This window comes from Xyrauchen texanus, chromosome 30 (genome assembly GCF_025860055.1).
Source record: "Xyrauchen texanus isolate HMW12.3.18 chromosome 30, RBS_HiC_50CHRs, whole genome shotgun sequence".
NCBI lineage: Eukaryota > Metazoa > Chordata > Actinopteri > Cypriniformes > Catostomidae > Xyrauchen > Xyrauchen texanus.
In genome coordinates this window covers 26329376-26345129 of record NC_068305.1, presented here as the reverse complement: position 1 = coordinate 26345129, position 15754 = coordinate 26329376, and the positions used below count along the sequence as shown (strand labels likewise).

Below are 15754 nucleotides of genomic sequence, written 5' to 3'. Positions count from 1 at the left end.
GCGGGGTTTAAATAAACAGACAAGGTAATGACAAAATAACAGACAGGTGCGGACAATAACACAGTGATCACAGCTGGGAGCGTGATCCGGGAATTGTGGGAAGTGCAGTTTCACACACGGACAGTGAAACTCAGGGCGGACAACAGGGAAAACGTGACATGGAACGGGATCGGTGACGGGTGAAACGGAAAACACGGAGCGGACAACAAGGAAACGTGACATAAACGTGATTAGTGAAACAGAGAACATAGGGCAGACAACACAGGAACGTCACAATACCAATCTATCCTTTGAAAGTAAAATTTCCAATGTTTGTAGAACAGCATTCATCCACCTCAGAAATATTGTCAAGTTACGAGGAGTTGCTGATGCCGAAAAACAAATTAATTTGTTCATGACCTCGAGACTAGATTATTGGGATGCATTACTGAGAGGATGTCCAGCAAGTTCAATAAATAAACTTCAATTGGTTCAAAACGCAGCTGACTACATCCTCTACATCAAAGAAATATGATAATATTAGCCCAATTATATCGTCATTACATTGGCTACATGTTGAATTTTGTTGACACTTTAAAATTCTGTTAATGACATACAAAGCTTTGAATGGTCTAACTCCACAGAACTTAAGTGACCTTCTGACACGCTATATTCCGTCATGTTCTTTACGATCACAAAATTCTGGTGTGTTAATAATTCAAAGAATATCAAAATCCACACAATTGGTAGATCCTTTTCATATTTGTTCCTAAACTATGGAACAGTCTCCCTAACACTGTTGAGGATGCAGACACACTCATCATACAGTTTAAGTCTAGACTAAAGACTCATCTATCTCAGGCATCCACCTAATTTATCCATCAACTCACAATTAGGCTGCTTTAGTTAGGTCTGCCGGAACCAGAAACATCCATCATGATCTATAACTCTGCATAAAATTGAATGGCATCTATGCTAATATTATTCTATTTGTTTTCATGTCTTAACCTCGGGATTCATATCCTGAGGTTACCAGAGCCGACCAGATCTAGCTCCGTTCCTGCTTGGTGTCAGACTCCACAGCTATGAGTGATGATGACTAAAAACAGCCGGTGCAAGCCAGACATCACTTCAGCCTTTTGACTTCAGAGGATGAACTGATGCTAACCCCAAATGTAAGACATCGGATTCTTCATATGCCACTGCCTGAACCTTGGACTTAGGACGGACCCCAGCGAACCTCAACGAAATGACCTGCCGGTTGAACTGTGAAGCACTTCATTGATCTCTACCTGCACCACCTTTGTCTATTGATGGACTACACTCTTGAAATGGAATACATAGGTGTAAAGGGATTTAATGGAAAACAAAACTGAAACAAAAGACAAAACTATAAACTATCTCTCTCTCGTCACACCACCGTCTCCCATCGGCCTTTATCCCTCTCGGAGGCTTAATTAGCCTGATAAGGGACCGGGTGTGTATAATCGCAACCCGGCCCCGCCCTCCGCCATGCCAAATTAGGCTATAATTTAATTGCCACCAAAGCCTTCATCAGCCAACTAACAAAGGACAATGCATCTAAGTGAACTTCTGCAATGAATCCAGGATGAACTTCAAAGACCTACACCCACAGTGAGCCTGGTTTCTCCCAAGGTTATTTTTCTTCATTAACCATCATCTTGTGGAGTTTTGTTTTCCTTGCCAGTTGCCAGTTGCCTTCAGCTTGCTCACAGGGGTTCTAAATACAATTATTATTTAATTTTTATACACAATTTACAATCATATTTAATCAAACTACATAATGATCACTCTGACTTTATAGATATTACAGTTTAATTTTTTTGTTAATGCATGATTTCCTGTAAAGCTGCTTTGAAACTATGTATGTTCTGAAAAGAGCAATACAAATAAAAAATAACTTGACTTAATAAAAAAAAATTATACAACAAATAAACATGTGAATATTTTATTTATAATAAGAGTGTGCTGAAGGGGTTTCGCCCAGTGTGCCACACAAGCTAGAACCGCTACTGCCAGCCACTCATCCCTGCAGTATTCTATGAGGATCCCAATTTAAGTCTGAATAATTTTTATCACATTATCACTAATCACAGCAATTACATTTTAACCATAATGACACCGCATCTTCACACATTTGCTTAATAATTAGTGATTTGTGTTACAACAAGACACCAAAGACAGTAAACAAATCATAGATATGAATGATTTCTCACTGGAGCAGTTTTAGAGCTTGTAATATATTTTACAATATATTTGGAAGTATCTCTGCTGTGTGTGATGCTCTCATGGTTATTAGTTGCCAGTATGTCACAATGTCCTTTTGATATTGATACATAACTGTTTTCAATACAAATAAATAATAGCAATTTACAATTAATGTAATTTTTATGCAATTTTGGTCAAACTTTATAAAAAATGTTAATTACTTTAACATTAGTTAATGCATTAGGAGTCATGAACAAACAATGAACAATATATTTTTACAGCACTTATTAAATCAATGTTAGTTAATATAAATGCAATGTTCATTGTTAGTTCATGTTATTTCATAGTGCATTAACTAAAGACATTTTGATTAAAAAAACATTAGTAGTATATGTTGTAACTATAAGTTAATTCATGTTAACAACAGTAATGTTGTTAAATAATGTTAACAAAATCAACCTTTTTGTAAATTGTTACAGTCATTTTACTGTGTGGAGCATAAACATATAACTGCAGCACATAACTTGCAAAAGTGTAGCAAAGGGCACTTTAAGAAATATAAATTGGTATATGTATTGGCCAATCTTAGTGTTAAAAAAATTGGAGATCGATCTCAAATTTCCTGATCGGTGCACCATAACCTAAAATATTAAACTTCAGCATGTATCTTGTGCCGTACTGTTTGAGCTGCGGACATGAATGATATCTCAAATTGTGCTTCTTGTTGAGGAGAGCTTTGCTATTTACTTTTCAAGTGTTCACACTATCAATTTTTGCCTGGTGGATGAATTCCCATAGACTTCAGAAGGGACCGAGACTAATCTCGGACAACAATATCACAGAGACTTAGGGGTGGGCTCTTTTAACCAACTAATCAACCACCAACCAACGACTCAGAACACACTGAGAATACCCTAGCAACAGCATAGCACCCTACCAACCATTTAAAGACATAGTTCACCAAAGAATTTAAATGCTCTCATGATTTACTCATCCTCATGCCATTCCATATGTGTATGACTTTTCCTTATGATGAACACAAAAATTATTATTAGAAGAATATCTCTGTTGGTCCTTTCAATGCAAGTGAACGGTGGCCAGAACTCTAAAGGTCCAAAAAGCATATAAAGACATCCTAAGGTAATCCAACTCCAGCGGTTAAATCCATATCTTCAGAAGCAATATGATATATGTGGGTGAGAAACAAATCAGTATTCAAGTAATTTTCCTATAAATTTTCACTTTCAAATTCTTCTTTTGTTTTTGGCAATCTGCATTATTCCTGCATATCGCCACCTACTAGGCAGGGAGGAGAATTTATAGTAAAAAAGGATTTTTTTCTGATCACCCACACCTATCATCTTTCTTCAGAAGCCATGGATTAAACCATGAGTTGACAACTTTTATTCTGCCAGTATGTCCTTTATAGAGCTTCAAAGTTCTGACCACTACTCACTTGCATCGAATGGACCAACAGAGCTGAGATATTCTTATAAAATCTTCGATTGTGTTCAGGTGAAGAAAGAAAGTCATACACATCTGGGAAAGCATGCAGAGAGATTTTTCATTTTGGGGTGAACTATACCTTTAAGGCCGAATTATACTTCTGCGTCGAAAATACAGCATAGGCTCCACATAGTTGCCAATGCGGTGGTTTGCATTTATAGTTCTGTGATTACACAGACAATTGCAAGGATTAGTATATATTGAGAGAAAATCCTTTTATTTCTAAAATAACTATACCTTTCATTAAATGCTTTTATCACGATTTCGCTTGTAACTTCATGAAACATAAACAGAATATAAAAACAGCAGATGCTCCCAAGAAACGAAAGGTTTCACAAGTCCAAACACAATATGACACAATCACCGATCAATTGATGGAAATGATGCATAGGTCTTAAAAATAATATTGTATAAAATCCAATGCAACCTCATAACTTTTAATCAACCTTAGGTTCTCTGGTTACAAAGCAGACCAATCACAGTTGTTGTGGTCTGCGTCAAAGAGATGCGTGGTTACAGTTTTGAAGAGGTGCACGTCAAGCCATTGTGTAGGCAAAGACGTAACTGCCATTTCTACGCACAGCCTACTGCGTGGGTTCAACGCAGAAGACTAAATAAGCTTTTAGAATAACAAAGCAATAGCATAGCAACACCCTACCTAGCACTTACAACACCACTGCAATCACATTGCAATGACCAGGCAATCACCTATAACATAGCATTGAGGCAGCTTTTTTACACAGGCAAGCAAAATTCTTCAGAAAATGTTAAACTAAATTTCTTCTGTGGTTTTAGGAAAAAAGTAATATTTCAATAATCATCAGAAGTGCTGGCCAAGTTTAGCCAACAGTATTTGAGGGCTATATGACAAAATAAATAAAAACATGACAAATTTTCTTTATGTGATACAAATAAAAAATATTAAAATATCAGTTTTATAAGAGCTTTGATATTGTTAGGGCTTGGAGGAATTCATTAACATTAATGGATGATGCATAGTAACAGATTAGAAACCAGAAGCGAGAACAAACGGCATACAAACAAACAAAGCTCACAGTGATGTTTGCTGAAATGAACTCACCACAGCAATGAGGTATTTTGATCTGCAGAGGGTGACCAGCAGGGTGTGTGAATGAAGATAGGCCATTGTCTAGAAAAATAGATTATATTATCTCTTCTCTATTTTTGGCATGTTGTAGAAAAAGAAAAATGTGGAAATTAAAACTGGAGGGTGGGAAAAAGCATATTTATTTTCCCAAACACACACACACACACACACGCACACACATGCGTAACATGTTGGTGTCATAGAGGTATTTTATTATCACTGACGGTCAGAAAAAGCAGCGCATTTGCTCAGTTTTCTAGTATTACTACACTGCTCTCAGGATTACTTGATTCTGATCTGTAAATCATGGCATTGTGCAGTCAGAATGTTCTGCTGTCAGTTGTGATCAAAAACAACAATAATAGAAACATTCAAGTCTTATCACACAAAGCATGTACGTGGTAAAGAAGCTGTGTGACTCAAAACACTCCTGTGTGTCGCTCGCTGAACTGCTGCAATTCTTAAAGAGAACCATTCTAGAAATTCTACTATCAATCTATCTATCAGTGTAAATACTTGTAAAATAATTAAGCATGTAAACAATAAATATATATATAAAATACATTGTTTCCAATACTTGTTCAATGAACCATAAACAATTAATGAACATGCACCAGTCGTTAATACATTAACAGCTTACAGACAGTAGGCAATTAAAGTCACATTTATAAAAACTTAGGACACTAACGAGACCTTTCTACTGACTCTGAAAAAAACAAAAGAAAGATGCCCAGGGTCCCAGCTCATCTGCGTGAACGTGCCTTAGGCATGCCGCATGTAGGCATGAGGACTGCAGATGTGGCCAGGGCAATAAATTGTAATGTCCGTACTGTGAGAAGCCTAAGACAGCGCTTAGGAAGGACAGCTGATCATCCTCACAGTGGCAGACCACGTGTAACAACACCTGCACAGGATCGTACATCCGAATATCACACCTGCGAGACAGGTACAGGATGGCAACAACAACAACAACTACCCGAGATACACCAGGAACACACAATCCCTCCATCAGTGCTCAGACTGTCCGCAAAAGGCTGGGAGAGGCTGGACTGAGGACTTGCAGGCCTGTTGTAAGGCAGGTCCTTACCAGACATTACCGGCAACAACGTTGCCTATGGGCATAAGCCCACCTTCGCTGGAACAGACAAGACTGGCAAAAAGTGCTCTTCACTGACAAGTTGCAGTTTTGTCTAACCAGGGGTGATGGTCGGACTCGTGTTTATCGTTGAAGGAATGAGCGTTACACCGATGCCTGTCCTCTGGAGCGGGATCGATTTGGAGGTGGAGGGTCCATCATGGTCTGGGGCGTTGTGTCACAGCATCATCAGACTGAGCTTATTGTCATTGCAGGCAATCTCAACACTGTGCGTTACAGGGAAGACATCCTCCTCCCTCATGTGGTACCCTTCCTGCAGGCTCATCCTGACATGACCCTCCAGCATGACAATGCCACCAGCCATACTGCTCGTTCTGTGCATGATTTCCTGCAGGACAGGAATGTCAGTGTTCTGCCATGGCCAGCGAAGATCTGCCCGGATCTCAATCCCATTGAGCACGTCTGGGACCTGTTGGATCGGAGGGTGAGGGTTTGGGCCATTCCCCCGGAAATGTCCGGGAACTTGCAAGTGCCTTGGTGGAAGAGTGGGGTAACATCTCACAGCAAGAACTGGCAAATCTGGTGCAGTCCATTAGGAGGAGATGCACTGCAGTACTTAATGCAGCTGGTGGCCGCACCAGATACTGACTGTTGCTTTTAGTCACATTTCTGTGAAACTTGTTCAGTGTATGGCTTAGTTTTTGAAAACTTTTTAAATTCATGCAAATATATTGACACGTGTTACGTTTGCTGAAAATATGAAAGTGAGAGGATGTTTCTTTTTTGCTGACTTTATATATATTAATGCTGTTAAAATTAACACATAACTTTTTGCAATTAATTTGAAATATTTAACGCGTTAAAAAAATTAAGGCAATTAACGCAGCTGCGTTTTATTACTTCCTGTGGCGGCTGACTTATGAATTAGAACGATGTGTTTCGCAGTTGCCTGACGGACCTTTGGAGAAAACAAATGTAATCTGCACAGTTTGCAAAGCCAAATTTAATTAACACAGAAGTAATTTGTATTTGCTATATCACCTCAAAGCAAAACACCCTACCGAAACTATCTCTATGGGGCCTCGTAAATCTAAATTACAGGAGTGGGTTACTCATGGGCCAATGATGAAAACTGTAAATGAGAAGGTACTAATGCTTTGGCTAGTTGGATAGCTACAAACTGCTGCTAAATTAACATAGTAGATGATGATGGACTGAGAGAAATATATCGAATTGCATTGACACCTCTTATAATCTGCCCTCAATCTCCCCTGCTTTGTATGAAGGTGAGAGGGAATGGAGGGTGAACATGCTTGAGCAAGCAAAGCGTGTCACTCTTACAGGGGACCATTGGACTTCTATGAGCAATGACAACTAATTGGGTGTCACAACGCTCTTCACTGATAAAGAATGGAATCTGCAAACTATGAGTAAAACAGAAGAGTGACACTATGCTGTGGCATGGGCTGATAATTTTCTAGATGTCGCAAACGAATAGAAAATCATGGAAAAGTTTTCCACACTTGGCACTGACAGTGCTTGTAATATGGTTGCAGCCGCAAGACTACGTTCATTTGAACACCTGCCCTGCACGGCCCACATCCTGCAAAGAATAGTGACGTTTCCCTTCAAGACAGTAGATTTGAAAGTGTTCTAGACAAATGGCACAAGATTGTTGGGCACTTTAAGCATAGTCGATCAAACGCTCAGGAATTAAGAGAACAGCTGCACTTGGACAGAAGCAAGAATCACTCATTCAAGATGTTGCAACAAGATGGAATTCGACCCTAGAAAAGGTCAAGCAAATCCAGCTAAACAAATCTCTTCTAAACACTACCCTGGCTCAGCAAAACAGCAATGTTGCCATGTTGACTGCACAGGAGCTTGCCAAACTGCAAAAGCTGGAGGAACTACTTGAACCTTGCAGGTAAGTTAATATATATATATATATATATATATATATATATATATATATATATATATATATATATTTATTTATTTTTTTTAATAATGTGTTCTCTCTCCCTCCTCCTGTGTGTGTGTGTGTGTGTGTGTGTGTGTGTGTGTGTGTGTGTGTGTGTGTGTGTGTGTGTGTGTGTGTGTGTGTGTGTGTGTGTGCTGTGTGCTCTCTCTCTCTCTCAATTTCAAAGTACTTTATTAGCATGATTGTGTTTACATACAATATTGCCAAAGCATTAATACACAAAGCAGATAATGACAAGACAAAAAATAATAATAAAACAGTAACAAATAACAATAAAAATAGAATTAAAATGTTTTAAAAATTAAATAGGTGCCAGGTAATGAATAAATCAAATACAAACTGTAAAAACTATATACACAATACAATATAAAATAAAATAAGCATTTAACAAGGCATTATGAACATAAAAAAAATTAATGTGAACAAAGTATATAAAGGCAGTAATTGGTTTCTGAGGGAAAATGAATTTAGCTGCAACTGATGCATGATAGTCCTCCCCTGTAACACCTGCATTTGATCTGTTTCAGCTGAACTGGAAAACTGTAGCATGAGGTTTGAGAGTTTGTCACAGTATTTCTCTCTCACCTCTGTCGTGTTTGTGTGTGTGTGTGTGTGTGTGTGTGTGTGTGTGTGTGTGTGTGTGTGTGTGTGTGTGTGTGTGCTGTGCTCTCTTTCTCTCTGCCTGTGTGTTCTCTCTCTGTCTGTCCCATTGTGCATGTGTGTTCTAGCTCTTTCTCCCCCTGTATCTTCTATATGTGTGTGTTTGGGTGGTCGCCTGCTCACACACACACAAACACGCACACAGAGAGAGAGAGAGAGAGAGAGAGAGAGAGAGAGAGAGAAGTCACTTCTGAAACTGTTACAGACTGGTAATTCCAAGGGTATTATGCTATAAATGTGGTTTATGAGGACATTTCTAGTGTCCCCACAATTCAAATCGCTTAAAAAACATAATAAACTTATTTTATTTATTTATTTATTTATTATGTAAAAATGCAGAAAGTTTTTTTGTGAGGGTTGGGTTTAGGGGTAGGGTTAGGGGATAGAATCTATAGTTCATAAAGTATAAAAATCATTATGTCTATGGAAAGTCCTCATAAAAATAGCTGCACCAATATGTGTTTGTGTGTGTGTGTGTATGTGTGTGTATGTGTGTGTGTGTGTGTGTGTGTGTGTGTGTGTGGGCGCGCGGGTTATTAATAACAATTTACTGACATGTTTAATACATCTTGTGTTTTCTAATGCAGATATGTGACTGAACTGAATGGGGGAGAGCGTATGTCTCATGTTCAGTGGTGTTACCAGCCACTTGTTCAGAGGTTCAAGACTTTACCACAGACCTAGGTAAACAGAAGGACAGCACCAACCTCACATGGCTGAAGATCGCTACTACACTTGACCCCAGGTTTAAGGACCCTGAAGTTTCTTCCCAAAGATGAAAGGAGCGAGGTGTGGGCTTCGGTAAGCAACCTGGTGATGAAAGAGAGGACTGCACAACAATCATCTGCCGAGACAATAAAGAAACAGCCGCCAAAGAAGAGGAGGATGTCCGTTTTCTGTGGGTTCTTCTGATATGGATACAAATGAAGAGGAAGAGTCCATAGAACAAATATGGACATGCAGGGGTGTCCACTACAGTAGTGGTAAAAGAGAGAAGGAGCACATGCCAGACTGGCACACATTGCACGCAAGTACCTGTCAGCCCCTGCAACCACAGTGCATTTTGAGAGGTTGTTCTCACTCTCAGGTCACATCATCCAAAAAAAGAGAGCTGCTTTGTCCCCTGAAAATGTAAACAGACTGGTCTGTCTCCGTAACTGGCTGAATGTAAAGGAGGATTAAGCCGAATTGTTTCTATGGAATGAAAAAGAGTCAACATTCTGAACATTTCCTTGTTCTTTTTATCATATTTGATTGGACTATTATGGACCTTTTTGAAATTCAACTGGCACTTGAACATGGAACATTTTATGTTGTTCATTTTCATTTATATTAGTGCATATAAGAAATTAACAACAGAAAAAAACAAGATTAATCGCGATTAATCACAAAGAATTGTGCGATTAATAATTTTTTTAAACCGATCGACAGCCCTAATATACATATATATATATATATCTAAATAGAATCAAAATTTTTATTTAGTTGAAACAAGAGCTTGTGTATACTGTATACACACACACACACATACATACACACACACACACAGTTCAGGTGGTGTGAACTGCCAGAAACATCATCGGAAGTGAGCTTCCCTCCCTCCTGGACATCTATAACAGGCGGAGTGTGAAAAAAGCTCAGAGGATCATCAGAGACTCCAGCCACCCGAGTCATGGGCTGCTCTCACTGCTACCATCAGGCAGGCGGTATCACAGCATCAGGACCCGCACCAGCCGACTACATGACAGCTTCTTCCCCCAAGCAATCAGACTTTTGAACACTTGACCTCTCACGATCAATAATTAGCAATGTACTTTATTAATCTTCATCTTATTATCTCACGCTGGACTGTCAAATATATTCTCCACAATATAACTACTGCATATACACTCACCTAAAGGATTATTAGGAACACCATACTAATACTGTGTTTGACCCCCTTTCATCTTCAGAACTGCCTTAATTCTACGTGGCATTGATTCAACAAGGTGCTGAAAGCATTCTTTAGAAATGTTGGCCCATATTGACAGGATAGCATCTTGCAGTTGATGGAGATTTGTGGGATGCACATCCAGGGCACGAAGCTCCCGTTCCACCACATCCCAAAGATGCTCTATTGGGTTGAGATCTGGTGACTGTGGGGGCCATTTTAGTACAGTGAACTCATTGTCATGTTCAAGAAACCAATTTGAAATGATTCGAGCTTTGTGACATGGTGCATTATCCTGCTGGAAGTAGCCATCAGAGGATGGGTACATGGTGGCCATAAAGGGATGGACATGGTCAGAAACAATGCTCAGGTAGGCCGTGGCATTTAAACGATGCCCAATTGGCACTAAGGGGCCTAAAGTGTGCCAAGAAAACATCCCCCACACATTACACCACCACCACCAGCCTGCACAGTGGTAACAAGGCATGATGGATCCATGTTCTCATTCTGTTTACGCCAAATTCTGACTCTACCATCTGAATGTCTCAACAGAAATCGAGACTCATCAGACCAGGCAACATTTTTCCAGTCTTCAACTATCCAATTTTGGTGAGCTCTTGCAAATTGTAGCCTCTTTTTCCTATTTGTAATGGAGATGAGTGGTACCCAGTGGGGTCTTCTGCTGTTGTAGCCCATCAGCCTCAAGGTTGTGCGTGTTGTGGCTTCACAAATGCTTTGCTGCATACCTCGGTTGTAACAAGTGGTTATTTCAGGCAAAGTTGCTCTTCTATTAGCTTGAATCAGTCGGCCCATTCTCCTCTGACCTCTAGCATCAACAAGGCATTTTCGCCCACAGGACTGCCGCATACTGGATGTTTTTCCCTTTTCACACCATTCTTTGTAAACCCTAGAAATGGTTGTGCGTGAAAATCCCAGTAACTGAGCAGATTGTGAAATACTCAGACCGGCCCGTCTGGCACCAACAACCATGCCACGCTCAAAATTGCTTAAATCACCTTTCTTTCCCATTCTGACATTCAGTTTGGAGTTCAGGAGATTGTCTTGACCAGGACCACACCCCTAAATGCATTGAAGCAACTGCCATGTGATTGGTTGATTAGATAATTGCATTAATGAGAAATTGAACAGGTGTTCCTAATAATCCTTTAGGTGAGTGTATATTTTTATATACTCTTATTTTTTATTTTTATTGTATGTGTATTCTATATTGTGTGTATTGTTTACTGTACATTGTATATTATATTGTGTTGTGTAATTATGTTGTTTATAGTAATTGGTATATGTCTCGTCACTGTCATGACTGCTATATTGCTTTCACCTACTGTTGCACTTGTGTACATAGTAGTGTGACAATAAAGTGATTTGATTTGACACACACACATACACACCACCGGTTGTGACTTGTGACTTGACTGAAAAGTGAAAAGTCATGATCTTAAAAATCTTTTGATCTGAAGGCACAACATTTATGCTTAAATGTTTGAAATTCGTTTTGTAGGCAAGAATATATTTATGCCGCCATATTAATTTATTTCATTATAAAACTAAAATGTTTTTTAAATTGATGACTTGGACCAAATAATAAAGAAAAGCAGCCAATAAGTGACCAACATACTGTAGATGGGAACTCCCGCAATACTGTTTAAAAAGCATCCCAGGGTGGTACCTCAAGATGTTGGTTGAGAAAATGTCAAGAGTACATGTCTGCAAATTCTAGGCAAAGGGTGACTACTTTGAAGATTTTAAAATACAACAAATTTTTGATTTATTTCTGATTTTGTTTAGTCACAACATAATTCCCATATTTCCATTTATGCTATTCCATAGTTTTCATGACTTTACTATTATTCTAAAATGTGAAGAAAGGAAAAATATAAAAAAGAATGAGTGAATTAAGTGTTTCAAAACTATAATATATACAGTAGCCTATATATATATATATATATATATTAGAGCTGCAACGGTACATGCATCCACGCCTTCGGTACGGTACACGCAGTCACACGAATGATGGCATATCTTATGGACAACACAAACCGTGTAGAACTAAAATGAAAAAAAAAGACTGCGGAGCAAGACAGGACCGCACAGAGCCAAAACTAACAGAACATAGTGCCACACGGGACAATAGAAACTGACATATCAGAAAAATGCATGTGAAGTTTATAAAAGCTTGCTCGCTATTTTTCTCAATTGATGGAACTTTATAATGCCAGAGATTGGTGAACCAACTGCCGTCTCAAAAATCTGTTGTTTTGGAGCATTATGGTTTCATAGTAAACTACAGTAATACTGGGCAACGAGTAGTGAACAGTGCTGTGTCGGCTCTGCTTCACCGAAGTCAGGTATGTCACAGAAAGCACATCTAATATGATGACTCATTTGTGACGACATCATCCACATGTGTCTCTTGAGTTTATGGGAGCATAAACAGCCTGTGCAAGTTAGTCTCTCACCACAGCGTTCAAGCAGCATCTCTCTATATTATTGCTGCAGATAACGTGCTTGAACCCCGTTATAAAATTCCTACAATTTCAGCAATTCTGTAGTGCCAGCTTTATATAAACAAGCATGCGCTGTAATTGTCCAGCAGGGGACACTGTCAATGCTAACAAATCTGTCCTCTCCTCTGATAATGTGGATATTATGATTTTACTGTGATTGAGTGATTAGAATAAGTGGTGAGCTGAAAGGCAAAAAAATAAAAATAAAAAAATTTCTGCACTGCTAATGTCTTGATTTTGTTTACTTTTATATTTTTATACAATGTGCATATAAGAGGCTCTGAAGTTTTGTATTATAGTATCTTTGAAGATAAATGCATAGAGCAGTCAAGTGTAAATGAGCCTTCACAATAAGAACTGTTGCCCATCAGCCACTGTGCTTTCAAAATAAATAATTTAAAGAAATATTCTTTGTTTTCATTGCTGTACTGAAACCGTACTGAACCGTGACCCCAAAACCGAGGTTCCTACCGAAAAGTGAATTTTGTCTACCATTACAGTCCTAAAATATATATAAATTATTATTTACAACTCTTTTTTTTTTTTGTGTGCCTCTGTTGCATTCTGTACACCACACAACAAAAGGTCTGTTAGAAGCATTATATTAAAAATACTCCTGCTGCCTATATTAATCTCACTGACAGAGCTAGAGAAAAGTTGATAAACCTTGAAGGGACACTAAACAGAAGCTCCTAGACTCTATCACTCATTCTTGCACACACACATACACACATACATACACGCAAACACACACCTTTAATGATGACACATTCAGCTCAGGTCCCTAAAGACTGCAGGTGTGAGTATAAAGATAGACGAGGTGTGTGTGTGTGTGTGTGTGTGTGTGTGTGTGTGTTTTCCATTCAACAATGCAAGTGTGTGTTTTGCAGGCCTGCAAAACTGTCTACCTCATCTCCTCGAATTACCCACAATTCAGTGCTTCAGCACAGGCTATTTTACACAACTATAATTTTTAAGTCATTCTAAAGTAGCCCAAAAATAGAACCGTCGCAACCACTGCATATTTTCCAAAACAACACAACCAAATCACATCCACCCTTTCTAATGTAATCCACCAATAGAAAACGCAAAAGAGGCAGGAAGAATTGTCAACCTCAACAACTGCCCCTGAATCTTCCCAAGACAGTAATATCTCCTCATTTGAAACGAAATGCCCCTAAAGGGCCATTTGGCAGGACAGAGAGTCAGTTTTAAATTTACCACCTAGTAAAAAGTTTTTGCAGCTGGCAGGAGACGGATGCAGGAGAATAATGGAAGATTTTATTACAGCCATGAGGAGGACAGTGACTGATGGTCAGTGGGTGAAGCGAAGGATCTCTTTCTCATTATAATTATCTCTGGGTCAGTTTTCAACTCTTTCAACAGAAGAGACTCTCTAAGAGAGGGGACAACTTCTTTCAACGTTTTCAAGATAAGGACAAAATGGCTTCTTTCCAAGTATAAAAAAACTAAGGGTTGCAAATCCAACTGAAAGCACTGCACAATTTAAGCAATCCTTTACTTGAAGTGTTGATATGATAACATAACCCAATTTAATTCACAATGTGAAATATTTCCAAGGCAAAGAGGATGTAGGGTGAGATTTAATTTTATCCAGTGGAAATTGATTAGATACTGTAAAATTGTCTCTACATGACTGGTGGTTGGAGGGGAAAGGGTTGAAAAATGAGAGGGCTTGGTGATGTCAGCCAGAAAAGCAAGTTGTTTCTGAGGGGGTGCAAGTTATTACATTCTGATAAAAGATTATGAAGTCCTTTTTTCCTTTGATATGTAATGCACCGATGAACTGTACACAATTAAACAAGGAAGATTCGATTTTTGTTGAGTTTTGTTAGCTATGTTAGCTCTGATGCCATTTATGTTCGAGTACTCCTAAAGTTTACAAAATTAGCTTTTGGCATTTACATTTGTATTAGTATGTCTTCTTCTGGGAAAACTGACCAAAATTATTGATGACTCAACTTGCACTCGAGTGTATACAAAAAAATAAAAATAAATATATATATATATATATACTTTGTTCCTTCACCAACAACCACATACTGCTGACCTGTGGCGTGAACAGAAAACTACTGTCTCTTTTTTAAAAAGGATGCCTTTTGGTGTGTCCTGCCCCAACTTCCTATTTCAAAAGGAAATACTCCAGCGCTTGTACAATCTTTAAGTAAACTTGGTCAGTTTTAATTTTATGTTCATTGTAATGCAATGGAAATAGCAGAATTTAAAAAAAAAATACTTAAAAAACAATTAAGCAACCTCAAGACATTGAGCCCTCTAAATGCTGCTGAAGTTGTTCAGAAAAGATGGACTCACTTGTGCATGTGCTCCACTCCAGTCAGAATCATTATGCCATAAGTAATGCCACTCTGGAGCAGGAAATGAAGAGCATACCTATACAAAAGAATGAAAAATATGCAGACATATTACATACATTCACAATCTTCAAGTTTCTTTCACTCTCAAAAACAACACACTATCCAGGAAATGAGATAGGGGACTGCAAATGCTACAATTTTGCTTAGGGATAAACTGGCAAGACTATACAAGGAGGACAAGACTGAGCCAACATTAGCTGGGTTTCACGTAGCTTATGTGCATTTTGGTATGTATAGAAACACCAAGCTGTGATTAAAATCTCCAAAATGTGTACAAACAAATTTATGCGTTTGCTTGAGGAGCATAACATTTTTACCTGATAAGTAGAAATGCACATACA

General features: G+C 38.5%; 1 protein-coding gene across 2 annotated transcripts in view; it reads right to left on the bottom strand.

The window, feature by feature from the left end:
* The window catches only part of LOC127624184 (lysophospholipid acyltransferase 2-like), an 81770-nt gene that overhangs the window by 15820 nt on the left and 50196 nt on the right, over window positions 1-15754 (bottom strand). For both annotated transcript variants that reach the window (XM_052098891.1, XM_052098892.1), the window contains exon 3: window positions 15352-15429. In XM_052098891.1, the coding sequence (XP_051954851.1) occupies window positions 15352-15429 (78 nt within the window). The remainder of the gene's footprint in view (window positions 1-15351; window positions 15430-15754) is intronic.